The sequence below is a fragment of the Agelaius phoeniceus genome, chromosome 32 (genome assembly GCF_051311805.1).
Source record: "Agelaius phoeniceus isolate bAgePho1 chromosome 32, bAgePho1.hap1, whole genome shotgun sequence".
Classification (NCBI taxonomy): Eukaryota; Metazoa; Chordata; class Aves; order Passeriformes; family Icteridae; genus Agelaius; species Agelaius phoeniceus.
The window spans coordinates 654,182-669,672 of NC_135296.1; the positions used below are offsets into that span (position 1 = coordinate 654,182).

Here is a 15,491-nt window from a genome sequence, read left to right on the forward strand (position 1 = left end):
TGTCCCCCCCATCCTTGGTGACCCCGGGGTGTCCCCCCCTTTGTGTCCCCCCCTCCTTGGTGACATCCCGAGATGTCCCCTCCTCCTTGGTGACCTCACTCCTTGGTGACCTCACCCCTTGGTGACATTTGGGGTCCCCCCCCCCCTTTGGTGACCTCCCGAGATGTCCCCGCCGCGTTCCCCCCTGGTGACCCCGGGGTGTCCCCCCCCCCCCATTTGTGATGTAACCCCCCCCCCTTTGTCCCTCCCCCCTTGGTGACATCCCGAGATGTCACCACCCCCTTTGTGCCACCACCCCCCCGTCCCCGCTGATCCCGTTAAGAGCCTTTACCCCGAGGGGGGGGGGACCGGAGGTGACACCATGGCCACCCTCCCCCCCCCCGGTGACCCCTTCGTGACCCCCCCGGTGTCGCGGTGCCACCATCTCCCCGTGCCCGCAGACCCCGAGATGTCACCCCCCCCTTGGTGACCCCGTGTCCCCCCCTTTGTGTCCCCCCCCCGGTGTCGCGGTGCCGCCACCCCCCTGTCCCCGCTGATCCCGGGATGTCACCCCCCCCCTTGTGTCCTCCCCTTGGTGACCCCCCCCGGTGTCCCCCCCCCAGTGTCGCGGTGCCAACCCCCCCGTCCCCGCTGATCCCGGGATGTCACCCCCCCCCTTGGTGACCCCGTGTCCCCCCCTTTGTGTCCCCCCCATTGTGTCCCCCCCAGTGTCGCGGTGCCAACCCCCCCGTGCCCCCTGACCCCGAGATGTCACCCCCCCCTTGGTGACCCCGTGTCCCCCCCTTGTGACCTCCCCGGTGTCGCGGTGCCACCATCTCCCCGTGCCCGCAGACCCCGAGATGTCACCCCCCCCCTTGGTGACCCTGTGTCCCCCCCAGTGTCACGGTGCCACCAGTGCCACCCCCCCGTCCCCGCTGATCCCTTTGTGTCTCCCCCCATTGTGTCCCCCCCGTGTCCCCCCCTGTGTCACGGTGCCACCAGTGCCAGCCCCCCCGTCCCCGCTGATCCTGGGATGTCACCCCCCCCTTGGTGACCCCCCCGGTGTCGCGGTGCCACCAGTGCCACCCCCGCTGATCCCGTTAAGAGCCTTTGCCCCGAGCCGGGGGGGGGGAGGTGACACCATGGCCGCCCCCCCATTGTGTCCCCCCCGTGTCCCCCCCGGTGTCGCGGTGCCACCAGTGCCACCCCCGCTGATCCCGGGATGTCACCCCCCCCTTGGTGACCCCGTGTCCCCCCCGTGTCCCCCCCGGTGTCGCGGTGCCACCAGTGCCACCCCCGCTGATCCCGTTAAGAGCCTTTGCCCCGAGCCGGGGGGGGCAGAGGTGACACCATGGCCGCCCCCCCGGGCCGCACTGTCCTTGTCACCGGCTGCTCCTCGGGCATCGGCCTGGCCGTGGCCGTGCTGCTGGCCCGGGACCCCCAGAGGCGATACCTGGGTAAAGACGGGGGGGGGGGGTCCCCAAAATGTCCCCAAATGTCCCCAAGGTGGGAGGGGGGGGAGGGGGGAGAGCTCGGGATTGTCCCCAAGGTGGGGAGGGAAAGGGGAGGGGACACCTCGAGAGGGGAGGGGGGACATCCCGGGAGGGTCCCCAAATGTCCCCAAGGGTCCCCCCAAGTGTCCCCAGGTGGCCCCAAGTGTCCCCAAATGTCCCCAAGGTGGGAGGGGAGGAAGGGAAATAACGGGAAGGGGATGGGGACAGCCCGGGATTGTCCCCAAGGCAGGAGGGAGAGGGGAGGGGACACCTCGAGAGGGGAGGGGGGACATCCCGGGAGGGTCCCCAAGGGTCCCCAGGTGGCCCCAGGGGTGCCCCCAAGTGTCCCCAGGTGGCCCCAAGTGTCCCCAAGTGTCCCCAGGTGGCCCCAAATGTCCCCAGGGCGGGAGGGGAGGAAGGGAAATAACGGGAGGGAAGGGGATGGGGACAGCCCGGGATTGTCCCCAAGGGGGAAGGGAAAGGGGGGAACATCCCGGGAGGGTCAGGGGGACACCCCAGGAAGGTCCCCAAGTGTCCCCAAATGTCCCCAAGGGTCCCCAAGTGTCCCCAGGTGGCCCCAAGTGTCCCCAAGGTGGGAGGGGAGGAAGGGAAATATCGGGAGGGGAGGGGATGGGGACAGCCCGGGATTGTCCCCAAGGGGGGAGGGAAAGGGGAGGGGACACCTCGAGAGGGGAGGGTGGACATCCCGGGAGGGTCCCCAAGTGTCCCCAGGTGGCCCCAGGGGTGCCCCCAAGTGTCCCCAAGTGGCCCCAGGGGTCCCCCCAAATGTCCCCAGGTGGCCCCAGGGGTCCCCAAGTGGCCCCAAATGTCCCCAGGTGGCCCCAAGTGTCCCCAAGGCGGGAGGGGAGGAAGGGAAATAACGGGAGGGAAGGGGATGGGGACAGCTCGGGATTGTCCCCAAGGGGATGGGGGACACCTCGGGAGGGTCCCCAAATGTCCCCAAGGGTCCCCAAGTGTCCCCAAATGTCCCCAGGGTGGGAGGGGAGGAAGGGAAATAACGGGAGGGGAGAGGGGGGGGACAGCCCGGGATTGTCCCCAAGGGGATGGGGACATCCCAGGATTGTCCCCAGCTCGTTAAGGGTGGCTCTAACGGGGATTTTGGGGTCTCTAATGGGGTTTTTGGGGTTTTTTGGGGTTTTTTGGTCCCCAGTCCTGGCCACCATGCGGGACCTGTCCCTGATGAATTTTTGGGGTATTTTTGGGGGTTTTTTTGTGATTTTTGGGTTATTTTTTGGGTATTTTCTCCCCAGTCCTGGCCACCATGCGGGACCTGTCCCTGATGAATTTTTGGGATATTTTTGGGGTATTTTTGGGATATTTTTGGTTATTTTTTGATATTTTTCTCCCCAGTCCTGGCCACCATGCGGGACCTGTCCCTGATGAATTTTTGGGGTATTTTGGGATATTTTTGGGATATTTTTTGGGTATTTTTGGGTATTTTCTCCCCAGTCCTGGCCACCATGCGGGACCTGTCCCTGATCAATTTTTGGGATATTTTTGGGATATTTTTGGGATATTTTTTGGGTATTTTCTCCCCAGTCCTGGCCACCATGCGGGACCTGTCCCTGATCAATTTTTGGGGTATTTTTGGGATATTTTTGGGATATTTTTGGTTATTTTTGGATATTTTTCTCCCCAGTCCTGGCCACCATGCGGGACCTGTCCCTGATGAATTTTTGGGATATTTTTGGTTATTTTTGGTGATTTTTGTCCCCAGTCCTGGCCACCATGCGGGACCTGTCCCGGGGTGTCTCTAACGGGATATTTTTGGTTTTTTTGGGTATTTTGGGATATTTTTGGGATATTTTTCTCCCCAGTCCTGGCCACCATGCGGGCCCTGTCCCTGATGAATTTTTGGGGTTATTTTTGTGATTTTTTGGTGTTTTTTGTCCCCAGTCCTGGCCACCATGCGGGACCTGTCCCTGATCAATTTTTGGGGTTTTTTTTGTGATTTTTGGGATATTTTTTGATATTTTTCTCCTCAGTCCTGGCCACCATGCGGGACCTGTCCCGGGGTGTCTCTAACGGGATTTTTTTGGTTTTTTTGTGATTTTTGGGATATTTTTGGGGTATTTTTGGGATATTTTTGGGATATTTTTGGGATATTTTTGGGATATTTTTGGTTATTTTTGGGTATTTTCTCCCCAGTCCTGGCCACCATGCGGGACCTGTCCCTGATCAATTTTTGGGGTATTTTTGGGGTTTTTTTTGTGATTTTTGGGATATGTTTTGGGTATTTTCTCCCCAGACCTGGCCACCATGCGGGACCTGTCCCTGATGAATTTTTGGGATATTTTAGGGATATTTTTGGATATTTTTGGATATTTTTCTCCCCAGTCCTGGCCACCATGCGGGACCTGTCCCTGATGAATTTTTGGGGTATTTTTGGGGTATTTTTGGGATATTTTTGGTTATTTTTGGATATTTTTCTCCCCAGTCCTGGCCACCATGCGGGACCTGTCCCTGATGAATTTTTGGGGTATTTTAGGGATATTTTTGGGATATTTTTGGGATATTTTTTGGGTATTTTCTCCCCAGTCCTGGCCACCATGCGGGACCTGTCCCTGATGAATTTTTGGGATATTTTTGGGATATTTTTGGGATATTTTTTGGGTATTTTCTCCCCAGTCCTGGCCACCATGCGGGACCTGTCCCTGATCAATTTTTGGGGTTTTTTTTGTGATTTTTGGGATATTTTTGGTTATTTTTTGATATTTTTCTCCCCAGTCCTGGCCACCATGCGGGACCTGTCTCTGATGAATTTTTGGGGTATTTTTGGGATATTTTTGGTTATTTTTGGTTATTTTTCTCCCCAGTCCTGGCCACCATGCGGGACCTGTCCCTGATGAATTTTTGGGGTTATTTTTGTGATTTTTTGGTGTTTTTTGTCCCCAGTCCTGGCCACCATGCGGGACCTGTCCCTGATCAATTTTTGGGATATTTTTGGGATATTTTTGGGATATTTTTGGGATATTTTTGGGATATTTTTGGGATATTTTTCTCCCCAGTCCTGGCCACCATGCGGGACCTGTCCCTGATGAATTTTTGGGGTATTTTTGGGATATTTTTGGGATATTTTTGGGTATTTTCTCCCCAGTCCTGGCCACCATGCGGGACCTGTCCCTGATGAATTTTTGGGGTATTTTTGGGGTATTTTTGGGTATTTTGGGACATTTTTGGATATTTTTCTCCCCAGTCCTGGCCACCATGCGGGACCTGTCCCTGATGAATTTTTGGGGTTATTTTTGGGATATTTTTGGTTATTTTTGGTGTTTTTTCTCCCCAGTCCTGGCCACCATGCGGGACCTGTCCCTGATGAATTTTTGGGGTTATTTTTGGGATATTTTTGGGATTTTTTTTGGATATTTTTGTCCCCAGTCCTGGCCACCATGCGGGACCTGTCCCTGATGAATTTTTGGGATATTTTTGGGATATTTTTGGTTATTTTTGGATATTTTTCTCCCCAGTCCTGGCCACCATGCGGGACCTGTCCCGGGGTGTCTCTAACGGGATTTTTTTGGTTTTTTTGTGATTTTTGGGATATTTTTGGGATATTTTTGGGATATTTTTTGGATATTTTTGGGATATTTTTGGGTATTTTCTCCCCAGTCCTGGCCACCATGCGGGACCTGTCCCTGATGAATTTTTGGGGTATTTTTGGGGTTTTTTTTGTGATTTTTGGATATTTTTTGGGTATTTTCTCCCCAGTCCTGGCCACCATGCGGGACCTGTCCCTGATGAATTTTTGGGGTATTTTTGGGATATTTTTGGTTATTTTTGGGTATTTTCTCCCCAGTCCTGGCCACCATGCGGGACCTGTCCCTGATGAATTTTTGGGGTATTTTTGGGATATTTTTGGTTATTTTTGGGTATTTTCTCCCCAGTCCTGGCCACCATGCGGGACCTGTCCCTGATGAATTTTTGGGATATTTTTGGGATATTTTGGGATATTTTTGGGATATTTTTTGATATTTTTCTCCCCAGTCCTGGCCACCATGCGGGACCTGTCCCTGATCAATTTTTGGGATATTTTTGGGATATTTTTGGGATATTTTTGGGATATTTTTGGGATATTTTTGGGATATTTTTTGGGTATTTTCTCCCCAGTCCTGGCCACCATGCGGGACCTGTCCCGGGGTGTCTCTAACGGGATTTTTTTGGTTTTTTTGGGATATTTTTGGTTATTTTTTGATATTTTTCTCCCCAGTCCTGGCCACCATGCGGGGACCTGTCCCTGATGAATTTTTGGGATATTTTTGGGATATTTTTGGTTATTTTTGGGATATTTTTGGATATTTTTCTCCCCAGTCCTGGCCACCATGCGGGACCTGTCCCTGATGAATTTTTGGGGTTATTTTTGTGATTTTTTGGTGTTTTTTGTCCCCAGTCCTGGCCACCATGCGGGACCTGTCCCTGATGAATTTTTGGGATATTTTTGGGATATTTTTGGTTATTTTTGGATATTTTTCTCCCCAGTCCTGGCCACCATGCGGGACCTGTCCCTGATGAATTTTTGGGATATTTTTGGGATATTTTTTGATATTTTTCTCCCCAGTCCTGGCCACCATGCGGGACCTGTCCCTGATGAATTTTTGGGATATTTTTGGGATATTTTTGGGTATTTTCTCCCCAGTCCTGGCCACCATGCGGGACCTGTCCCTGATGAATTTTTGGGATATTTTAGGGATATTTTTGGATATTTTTGGTTATTTTTGGATATTTTTCTCCCCAGTCCTGGCCACCATGCGGGACCTGTCCCGCCGGGGCGCTCTGGAGGCCGCGGCCGGGGCCGCCCTTGGGGACACGCTGCGGATTCTGCGCCTCGACGTCACCAGCGACAGCTCCGTGGCCGAGTGCATGCAGGGAGTGCCGGGGGGGCGCGTGGACGTCCTGGGTCAGCAAATGCCCGGAATTTTGGGGGGATTTTTTGGGAATTTTGGGGATTTTTGGGATTTTGGGTGATTTTTGGCGATTTTTTGGGGATTTTTCGGCGATTTTTGGCGATTTTTGGGGGGAATTTTGGGGATTTTTGGGGGAATTTTGGGGATTTTTGGGGGATTTTGTGGGCGATTTTGAGGGGAATTTGGAGGATTTTTTGGGCGAGTTTTGGGGATTTTTGGGGAATTTTGGGGATTTTTTGGGATTTTTGGGGCGATTTTTGGGGGAATTTTGGGGATTTTTGGGCGATTTTTGGCGATTTTTGGGGGATTTTTGGGATTTTTGGGGCGATTTTTGGGGGAATTTTGGGCGACTTTTGGCGATTTTTGGGGAAATTTTGGGGATTTTTGGGCGATTTTTTGGGGAATTTTGGGGGAATTCTGGCGATTTTTGGGCGATTTTTGGGACTTTTTGGGGATTTTTGGGCGATTTTGGGGGGAATTTTGGGGGCAATTTTGGGGATTTTGGGCGATTTTTGGGGGAATTTTGGGGATTTTTGGGCGATTTTTGGGGGAATTTTGGGGATTTTTTGGGATTTTTGGGGCGATTTTTGGGGGAATTTGGGGGATTTTTGGGGGAATTTTGGGGATTTTGGGCGATTTTGGGGGGAATTTGGGGAATTTTTTGGGGATTTTGGGGCGATTTTTGAGCGATTTTTGGGGGATTTTTGGGTGATTTTTGGCGATTTTGGGGATTTTTCAGCGATTTTTGGTGATTTTGGGGGGAATTTTGGGGATTTTTGAGCGATTTTTGGTGATTTTTGGGGGAATTTTGGGGATTTTGGGCGATTTTGGGCGATTTTTGGGGGAATTTTGGGGATTTTTTTTTTGTAGATTTTAGGGGATTTTTTGGGTTTTTTTAAGGGATTTTGGGGGGCAGTTTAGGGCGCTTTTGGGAGGGGAGGGGTTGGAGCCATTTTGGGCGGTTTGGAGGCATTTTGGGGCTTTTTTTTAAAATTTTGGGGCATTTTAGGGGGTTTGGGGGCATTTTTAGCGATTTTAGGGGATTTTGGGAGGTTTTGGGGTGGTTTGGAGTGATTTTAGGGTTTTGGGGCGATTTTGGGGGGTTTGGGGCAGCTCCGGGGTGGTTTTGAGGGGATTTTGGGGTTTTTTGGGCCGTTTTGAGGGTTCTGGGGGTGTTTTTGGGGTGGGGTCGGGTTTTTTGGGGCCTTTTGAGGCGTGTTTGGGGTTTTGGGGGAGTTTTGGGGTTTTTGGGGGGTTTTGAGGCATTTTGGGGCTTTGGGGCTGGGTTTGGTTCTGATGGGTGAATTTTGGGGGGGATTTGGGGACTTTTTGGGGTTCCCCTGACCCCTCCCAATGAACAACGTGAGCTGAGGGATTTGGGGCGGATTTTTGGGTGGATTTAATGGGATTTTGAGCGGATTTTATGGGATTTAATGGGATTTTCTGGCATTTGTGTATCTCCGAGCCCCAGGGGCCGATTTTGGGGGGAATTTCGGGATTTTTGGGGGTTCCCCTGACCCCTCCGTGAACAACTCAGGGCTGTGGATTTCGGGGTGGTTTTTGGGCGGATTTTTTGGGATTTGGGGTAAATTTATTGGGATTTTCTGGGATTTGAGTATCTCCGAGCCCCAGGGGCCGATTTTGGGGGGGATTTCGGGATTTTTGGGGGTTCCCCTGACCCCTCCCAGGGAACAACTCAGGGCTGTGGATTTCGGGGTGGTTTTGGGGTGGATTTTATGGGGTTTGGGGTGGATTTAATGGGATTTGAGCGGATTTTATGGGATTTAATGGGGTTTTTTGGGATTTGGGTATCTCAGGGCCCCAGGGGCCGATTTTGGGGGGGGTTTCGGGATTTTTGGGGGTTCCCCTGACCCCTCTCGACCCCCTCAGTGAACAACTCAGCGCTGTGGATTTTGGGGTGGATTTATTGGGATTTGGGGTGGATTTAACGGGATTTTTTGGGATTTGGGTATCTCAGCGCCCCAGGGGCCGATTTTGGGGGGATTTCGGGATTTTTTGGGGTTCCCCTGACCCCTCCCGCCCCCCCCAGTGAACAACGCCGGGGTGGGGCTGGTGGGGCCCCTGGAGAGCGCCTCGGGGCCGCAGGTGCAGCGCGTGTTCGACACCAACGTTTTCGGGGTGCTGCGCCTGGCCCAGGCCCTGCTCCCCCAAATGAAGCGGCGCCGCAGCGGCCACATCGTGGTGGTCAGCAGCGTCATGGGGCTGCAGGGTGAGACCCCAAAAACCCCTCCTCGGCACCCCAAAATTCGGCCTCGGCACCTCAGAAAACCCCCGGCACCCCAAAATCCTCCTCGGCACCCCAAAATTCAGATTCAGAACCCCAAAAAACCCCTGGGACCCCAAAACCCCTCCTCGGCACCCCAAAATTCGGCTTCGGCACCTCAGAAAACCCCCGGGACCCCAAAACCCCTCCTCGGGACCCCAAAATTCGGGTTCGGCACCCCAGAAAACCCCCGGGACCCCAAAATCCTCCTCGGGACCCCAAAATTCGGGTTCGGCACCTCAGAAAACCCCAGGGACCCCAAATTCCTTCTCGGGACCCCAAAATTCGGATTCAGCACCCCAGAAAACCCCAGGGACCCCAAATTCCTCCTCGGGACCCCAAAATTCGGATTTAGCACCCCAAAAAATCCTCGAGACCCCAAAATCCTTCTCGGGACCCCCAAAATTCCTTCTCGGGACCCCAAAATTCGGCTTTGGCACCCCAAAAAAAACCCCGGGATTCCCCCCAAAATCCGGGACCCCAAAAAAGCCCCCGGGACCCCAAATTCCTCCTCGGGACCCCAAAATTCGGGTTCGGCACCTCAAAAAACCCTCGAGACCCCAAAATCCTCCTCGGGACCCCCAAAAACTCCTCGAGACCCCAAAATTCGGATTCAGAACCCCAAAAAAAACCCCAGGACCCCAAAAAACCCCCTGGGACCCTAAAATTCAGATTCAGCACCCCAAAAAAAAACCCTGGACCCCAAAAACCCCCCCCCAAGACCCCAAAATCATTCTCGGGACACCCAAAATTCGCTTTTGGGACCCCAAAAAACCCCAGGGACCCCAAAAAACCCCTGGGACCCCAAATTCCTCCTCGGGACCCCAAAATTCGGATTCAGCACCTCAGAAAACCCTCAGGACCCTAAACCCCCCCCAGGACCCCAAAATCCTTCTCGGGACACCCCAAAATTCACTTTTGGGACCCCCAAAAACCCCTGGGGACCCCAAAATCCTCCAGGGGGCCCCAAATCCTCCCAAACCCCCCCAAATTTTGAAGGAGTTGAGACCCCAAGCCCCAAATTCTGAGGAAATTGAGACCCCCCAAGCCCCAAATTTTGGGGGAATCAAGACCCCAAAACCCCCAAATTTTTGGGGGGGGTGGAGACCCCAGAGCCCTCCCGGAACCCCAAATTTTTTGGGGTTCCCAGGGGTTGTGTTCAATGACATCTACTCGGCCTCCAAGTTCGCGGTGGAGGGGCTGTGCGAGAGCCTGGCCGTGCAGCTGCTGCAGTTCAACGTCTTGTGAGTGCGGGGGAGCCCCAAAATTACCCCAAAATCACCCCAAAAACCCCTCGGAATCGCTGGAAAAGTCACCTCAAAAATGGCCCCAAATCACCTCAAAAAACCCCTTGGAATCAGTGGAAAATCACTCCAAAAATGGCCCCAAATCACCCCAAAATAATGCCGGAAATTACCCCCAAAACCCCCTCGGAATCAGTGGAAAAGTCACCCCAAAAATGGCCCCAAATCACCAGAAAATCACCCCAAAAATCGCCCCAAATCACCCCAAAGAAACCCTCGGAATCACTGGAAAAGTCACCCCAAAAATCGCCCCAAATCACCCCAAAATAATGCCGGAAATTACCCCCAAAATCACCCCAAAAACCCCCTCGGAATCACTGGAAAAGTCACCCCAAAAATGGACCTGAATCACCAGAAAATCACCCCAAAAATGGCCCCAAATCACCCCAAAAACCCCCTCGGAATCACTGGAAAATCACCCCAAAAATCGCCCCAAATCACCAGAAAATCACCCCAAAAATGGCCCCGAATCACCCCAAAAATAAGCCGGAAATTACCCCAAATTACCCCAAAAACCCCCTCGGAATCACTGGAAAATCACCCCAAAAATGGCCCCGAATCACCCCAAAATAATGCCGGAAATTACCCCCAAAATCACCCCAAAATTACCCCAAAACCCCCTCGGAATCGCTGGAAAAGTCACCCCAAAAATGGCCCCGAATCACCCCAAAATAATGCCGGAAATTACCCCCAAAATCCCCCCATAATCACCCCAAAATCCCCCCAAAATTACCCCAAAAATCCCCAAAAATCCCCATAAAAACTCACCCAAACCCCTCAAAAATCCCCCCAAAAAATCCCCATAAAACCCTCCCAAACCACTTAAAAATCCCCGAAAAAATCTCCTAAAAATCCCCATAAAAACCCCCCAAAAAATCCCCATAAAAACCCGCCCAAACCCCCCAAAAATCCCCCTAAAAATCCCCATAAAACCCCCAAAAAATGCCCATAGAAACCCACCTAAACCCCCAAAAAACACTCCAAAAATTCCCCAAAATCCCTAAAAATCCCCTAAAAATCCCCATAAAAACCCGCCCAAACCCCTCAAAAATCCCCCTAAAAATCGCCATAAAACCCCCAAAAAATCCCCATAAAAACTCGCCCAAAGCCCCCAAAAATCCCCCTAAAATCCCCATAAAAACGCCCCCAAAACCCCTCCAAAAATCCCCTAAAAATCCCCATAAAAATCCCCTAAAATCCCCATAAAAACTCGCCCAAACCCCTCCAAAAATCCCCTAAAAATCCCCATAAAAACCCCAAAAAATCCCCATAAAAACCCGCCCAAACCCCTCAAAAATCCCCTAAAAATCCCCATAAAAACCACTCAAAAATCCCCCTTAAAATCCCCCAAAAATCCCCATAAAACCCCCCCAAACCCCTCAAAAATCCCCCTAAAAATCCCCATAAGAATACCCATAAACCCCCAAAAAATCGCCAAAAATCGCCAAAAAATCGCCAAAAAATCCCCAAACCCCCCCAAAAACCCCAAAACCCCCAAAATCCCAAAAAATCCCAAAAACCCAAAAAAAGCCCCAAAAACCCCGCAGCGTGTCCCTGGTGGAGCCGGGCCCGGTGAACACGGAGTTCGAGCGCAAGGTCCTGCAGGAGGTGGAAAAATCCGAATTTCCCGGCACCGACCCCGAGACCCTGCGCTACTTCCGCGAGGTTTATCTGCCCGCCAGCCGCGACGTGTTCGACACCTTCGGCCAGAGCCCCGAGGAGGTGGCGCAGGTCAGAATTTGGGGGAAATTTGGGGAAAATTTGGGGGTTTTTGGGTTTTTTTTTTTGTTTTTATGGCGATTTTTGGGGTGTTTTTAGGGAGGTTTATGAGGCGATTTGGTGCATTTCCGCCGCCAGCCAGCGGGGGGCGTAGGTGAGCACGTGGAGGAATTTTAGTGTGTTTTTTATTTTTAGGATTTTTTTTGAGCTTTTTGGGGTTTTTATGACAATTTTGGGGATTTCGTTTGCGGGGGGATTTTTGGGGATTTTTTGGGGATTTTTTGTGGGTTTTGTGGTGATTTTTGGAGCAGTTTTGGGGCATTTCCTGCCCGCCAGCCGCGACGTGCTCGACACCTTCGGCCAGAGCCCCGAGGAGGTGGCGCAGGTCAGGATTTGGGGAAAATTTGGGGTTTTTTGGGTTTTTTTTTTTGTTTTTATGGCGATTTTGGGGGTGTTTTTAGGGCGGTTTATGAGGCGATTTGGTGGCATTTCCTCCGCCAGCCAGCAGAGGGCGTAAGTGAGCACGTGGAGGAATTTTGGGATTTTTTAGGATTTTTTTTAGGATTTTTTTGAGCTTTTTGGGGTTTTTAGGGCAATTTTGGGGATTTTTTTTATTTTTGGGGATTTTTTTGGGATTTTTTGTGGGTTTTATGGTGATTTTTGGAGCAGTTTTGGGGCATTTCCTGCCCGCCAGCCGCGACGTGTTCGACACCTTCGGCCAGAGCCCCGAGGAGGTGGCGCAGGTCAGGATTTGGGTTTTTTGGGGGATTTTTTGGGGCGATTTTTTAGGATTTATTTTTTTTTAGGGGGGGGGGAATTTTTGGGGATTTTTTTTGCCTACCTGGCTGGGATTTTCGTGCAATTCCGTGGGAATTTTGGGGGATTTTTTGGTGTTTTTTTTACAATTTTCGGGCGATTTTTCGGGGATTTTTCTTGTTTTTTTCCACAAACCCCTTTCTGCTCCCCCCTTCCCCGTCCCCCCCATTTCCAGGCCATCGTGTCAGTGATGGGCACCCCCCGCCCCCCATCTTTGGGGCTTTTGAGGGGATTTTTGGGTGATTTTTTGGGGGATTTTTGGCGGTTTTTTTACAATTTTCGGGCGATTTTTCAGAGATTTTTTTTGTTTTTTTACACAAACCCTTTCTGCTCCCCCCTTCCCTGTGCCCCCCATTTCCAGGCCATCGTGTCGGTGATCGGCGCCCGCCGCCCCCCATCTTTGGGGTTTTTTAGGCGATTTTTAGGTGATTTTTTGGGGGATGTTTGGTGGTTTTTTTACAATTTTCGTGGGATTTTTTTTGCTTTTTTTACACAAACCCCTTTCTGCTCCCCCCTTTCCCTGTCCCCCCCATTTCCAGGCCATCGTGTCGGTGATCGGCGCCCGCCGCCCCCCGTTCCGGACCCCCACCAACCCCCTCTATTCCCCCCTCCTCGCCCTGCGCTTCGCCGACCCCCGCGGGGACCTCGGCGTCCGAACCTTCCAGCGCCTCCTGTTCGACCTCGGCCCCGCTTTCCACCTGAGCCTGGCGCTGCTGCGCTGCCTCAGCTGCCGCTGCTGCCGCCGCCGCGTCACCCCCGTCTGAAAACGCCAATTTTTGGGGCTTTTTGGGGCGATTTTAGGGGATTTAGGGAGGTTTTAGGGGGTTTTATTCGGGGCTTTAGGGGTATTTTAGGGATTTTTGGTGGTCTCGAGGTCCTCGGGTGTCTTTGAGTCACCCCCGTCTGAAAACACCAAATTTTGGGGCTTTTTGGGGCGAAATCAGGGCGATTTTAGGGGATTTAGGGAGGTTTTAGGGGGTTTTATTTGGGGCTTTAGGGGTATTTTAGGGATTTTTGGTGGTCTCGAGGTCCTCGGGTGTCTTTGAGTCACCCCCGTCTGAAAACACCAAATTTTGGGGCTTTTTGGGCGATTTTAGGGAGGTTTTAGGGTTTTTATGTGGGGGGTTTAGGGGTATTTTATGGATTTTTGGTGGTCTCGGGGTCCTCGGGTGTCTTTGAGTCACCCCCGTCTGAGAACATCAAATTTTGGGGCGATTTTAGGGTATTTAGGGAGGTTTTAGGGCTTTTTATGTGGGGGGTTTAGGGGTATTTTATGGATTTTTGGTGGTCTCGAGGTCCTCGGGTGTCTTTGAGTCACCCCCGTCTGAAAACATCAAATTTTGGGGCTTTTTGGGGCGAAATCCGGGCGATTTTAGGGGATTTAGGGAGCTTTTAGGGCTTTTTATTTGGGGGGTTTAGGGGTATTTTATGGATTTTTGGTGGTCTCGAGGTCCTCGGGTGTCTTTGAGTCACCCCTGTCTGAAAACACCAATTTTTGGGGCTTTTTGGGCGATTTTAGGGGATTTAGGGAGGTTTTAGGGCTTTATTTGAGGGGGGTTTAGGGGTATTTTAGGGATTTTTGGTGGTCTCGAGGTCCTCGGGTGTCTTTGAGTCACCCCCATCTGAAAACACCAATTTTTGGGACTTTTGGGGCTTTCTGGGCGATTTTAGGGGATTTAGGGAGGTTTTAGGGGTTTTTATGTGGGGGGTTTAGGGGTATTTTATTTAGGGTATTATATTTAGGGGGATTTTTGGTGGTCTTGAGGTCTTTGAGTGTCTTTGAGTCACCCCCATCTGAAAACATCAAATTTTGGGGCGATTTTAGGGTATTTAGGGAGGTTTTAGGGGTTTTTATGTGGGGGGTTTAGGGGTATTTTCTGGATTTTTGGTGGTCTCGAGGTCCTCGGGTGTCTTTGAGTCACCCCCATCTGAAAACATCAAATTTTGGGGCGATTTTAGGGTATTTAGGGAGGTTTTAGGGGTTTTTATGTGGGGGGTTTAGGGGTATTTTAGGGATTTTTGGTGGTCTCGGGTCTTCGGGTGTCTTTGAGTCACCCCCGTCTGAAAACATCAAATTTTGGGGCTTTTTGGGGTGATTTTAGGGGATTTAGGGAGGTTTTAGGGCTTTTTATGTGGGGGTTTTAGGGGTATTTTAGGGATTTTTGGTGGTCTCGGGGTCCTCGGGTGTCTTTGAGTCACCCCCGTCTGAAAACACCAATTTTTGGGCGATTTTTGGGTGATTTTAGGGGATTTAGGGAGGTTTTAGGGCTTTTTATTTGGAGGGTTTAGGGGTATTTTATGGATTTTTGGTGGTCTCGAGGTCCTTGGGTGTCTTTGAGTCACCCCCGTCTGAAAACATCAAATTTTGGGGCTTTCTGGGTGATTTTAGGGGATTTAGGGAGCTTTTAGGGCTTTTTATGTGGGAGGTTTAGGGGTATTTTATGGATTTTTAGTGGTCTCGGGGTCCTCGGGTGTCTTTGAGTCACCCCCATCTGAAAACACCAATTTTGGGGCGATTTTAGGGGATTTAGGGAGCTTTTAGGGCTTTTTGTGTGGGGGGTTCAGGGGTATTTTATGGATTTTTGGTGGTCTCGGGGTCCTCGGGTGTCTTTGAGTCACCCCCCGTCTGAGAACGCCAATTTTGGGGCTTTTTGGGTGATTTTAGGGGATTTAGGGAGCTTTTAGGGCTTTTTATGTGGGGGGTTTAGGGGTATTTTAGGGATTTTTGGTGGTCTCGAGGTCCTCGGGTGTCTTTGAGTCACCCCCGTCTGAGGGCGCCCCAAAAATTGGGGTTTGGGGGGAAAATTCGGGGAGATTTGAGGTGAAATTTGGGTGAAATTGGGGTGAAATTGGGAGGTTTTAGGAGATTTAGGAGGGAGTTGGGGGTTTTGGGGAGGTTTTGGGGGGTCTCACCTGAATCTCGAGGTCCTCAGGTGTCTTTGAGTCTGCCCTGTCTGAGGGCACCCCAAAAATT

At 51.6% G+C, this 15,491-nt stretch overlaps 1 protein-coding gene across 2 annotated transcripts; it reads left to right on the forward strand.

Moving 5' to 3' along the window:
- The first annotated feature begins 1,321 nt into the window (after positions 1-1,321).
- RDH8 (retinol dehydrogenase 8) lies at positions 1,322-15,489 on the forward strand. 2 transcript variants are annotated; one of them, XM_077192250.1, is made up of 7 exons: positions 1,322-1,436; positions 6,226-6,387; positions 8,445-8,624; positions 9,829-9,922; positions 11,530-11,713; positions 13,057-13,485; positions 13,752-15,489. In XM_077192250.1, exons 1-6 carry the CDS (start codon positions 1,331-1,333, stop codon positions 13,279-13,281), a joined length of 951 nt encoding a protein of 316 aa, XP_077048365.1. In that variant the 5' UTR covers positions 1,322-1,330; the 3' UTR covers positions 13,282-13,485; positions 13,752-15,489. The 2 variants fall into 2 exon arrangements, with proteins under 2 accessions (XP_077048365.1, XP_077048366.1); XM_077192251.1 differs by lacking the exon at positions 6,226-6,387 and having other exon boundaries at positions 1,331-1,436.
- Positions 15,490-15,491: the final 2 nt, after the last annotated feature.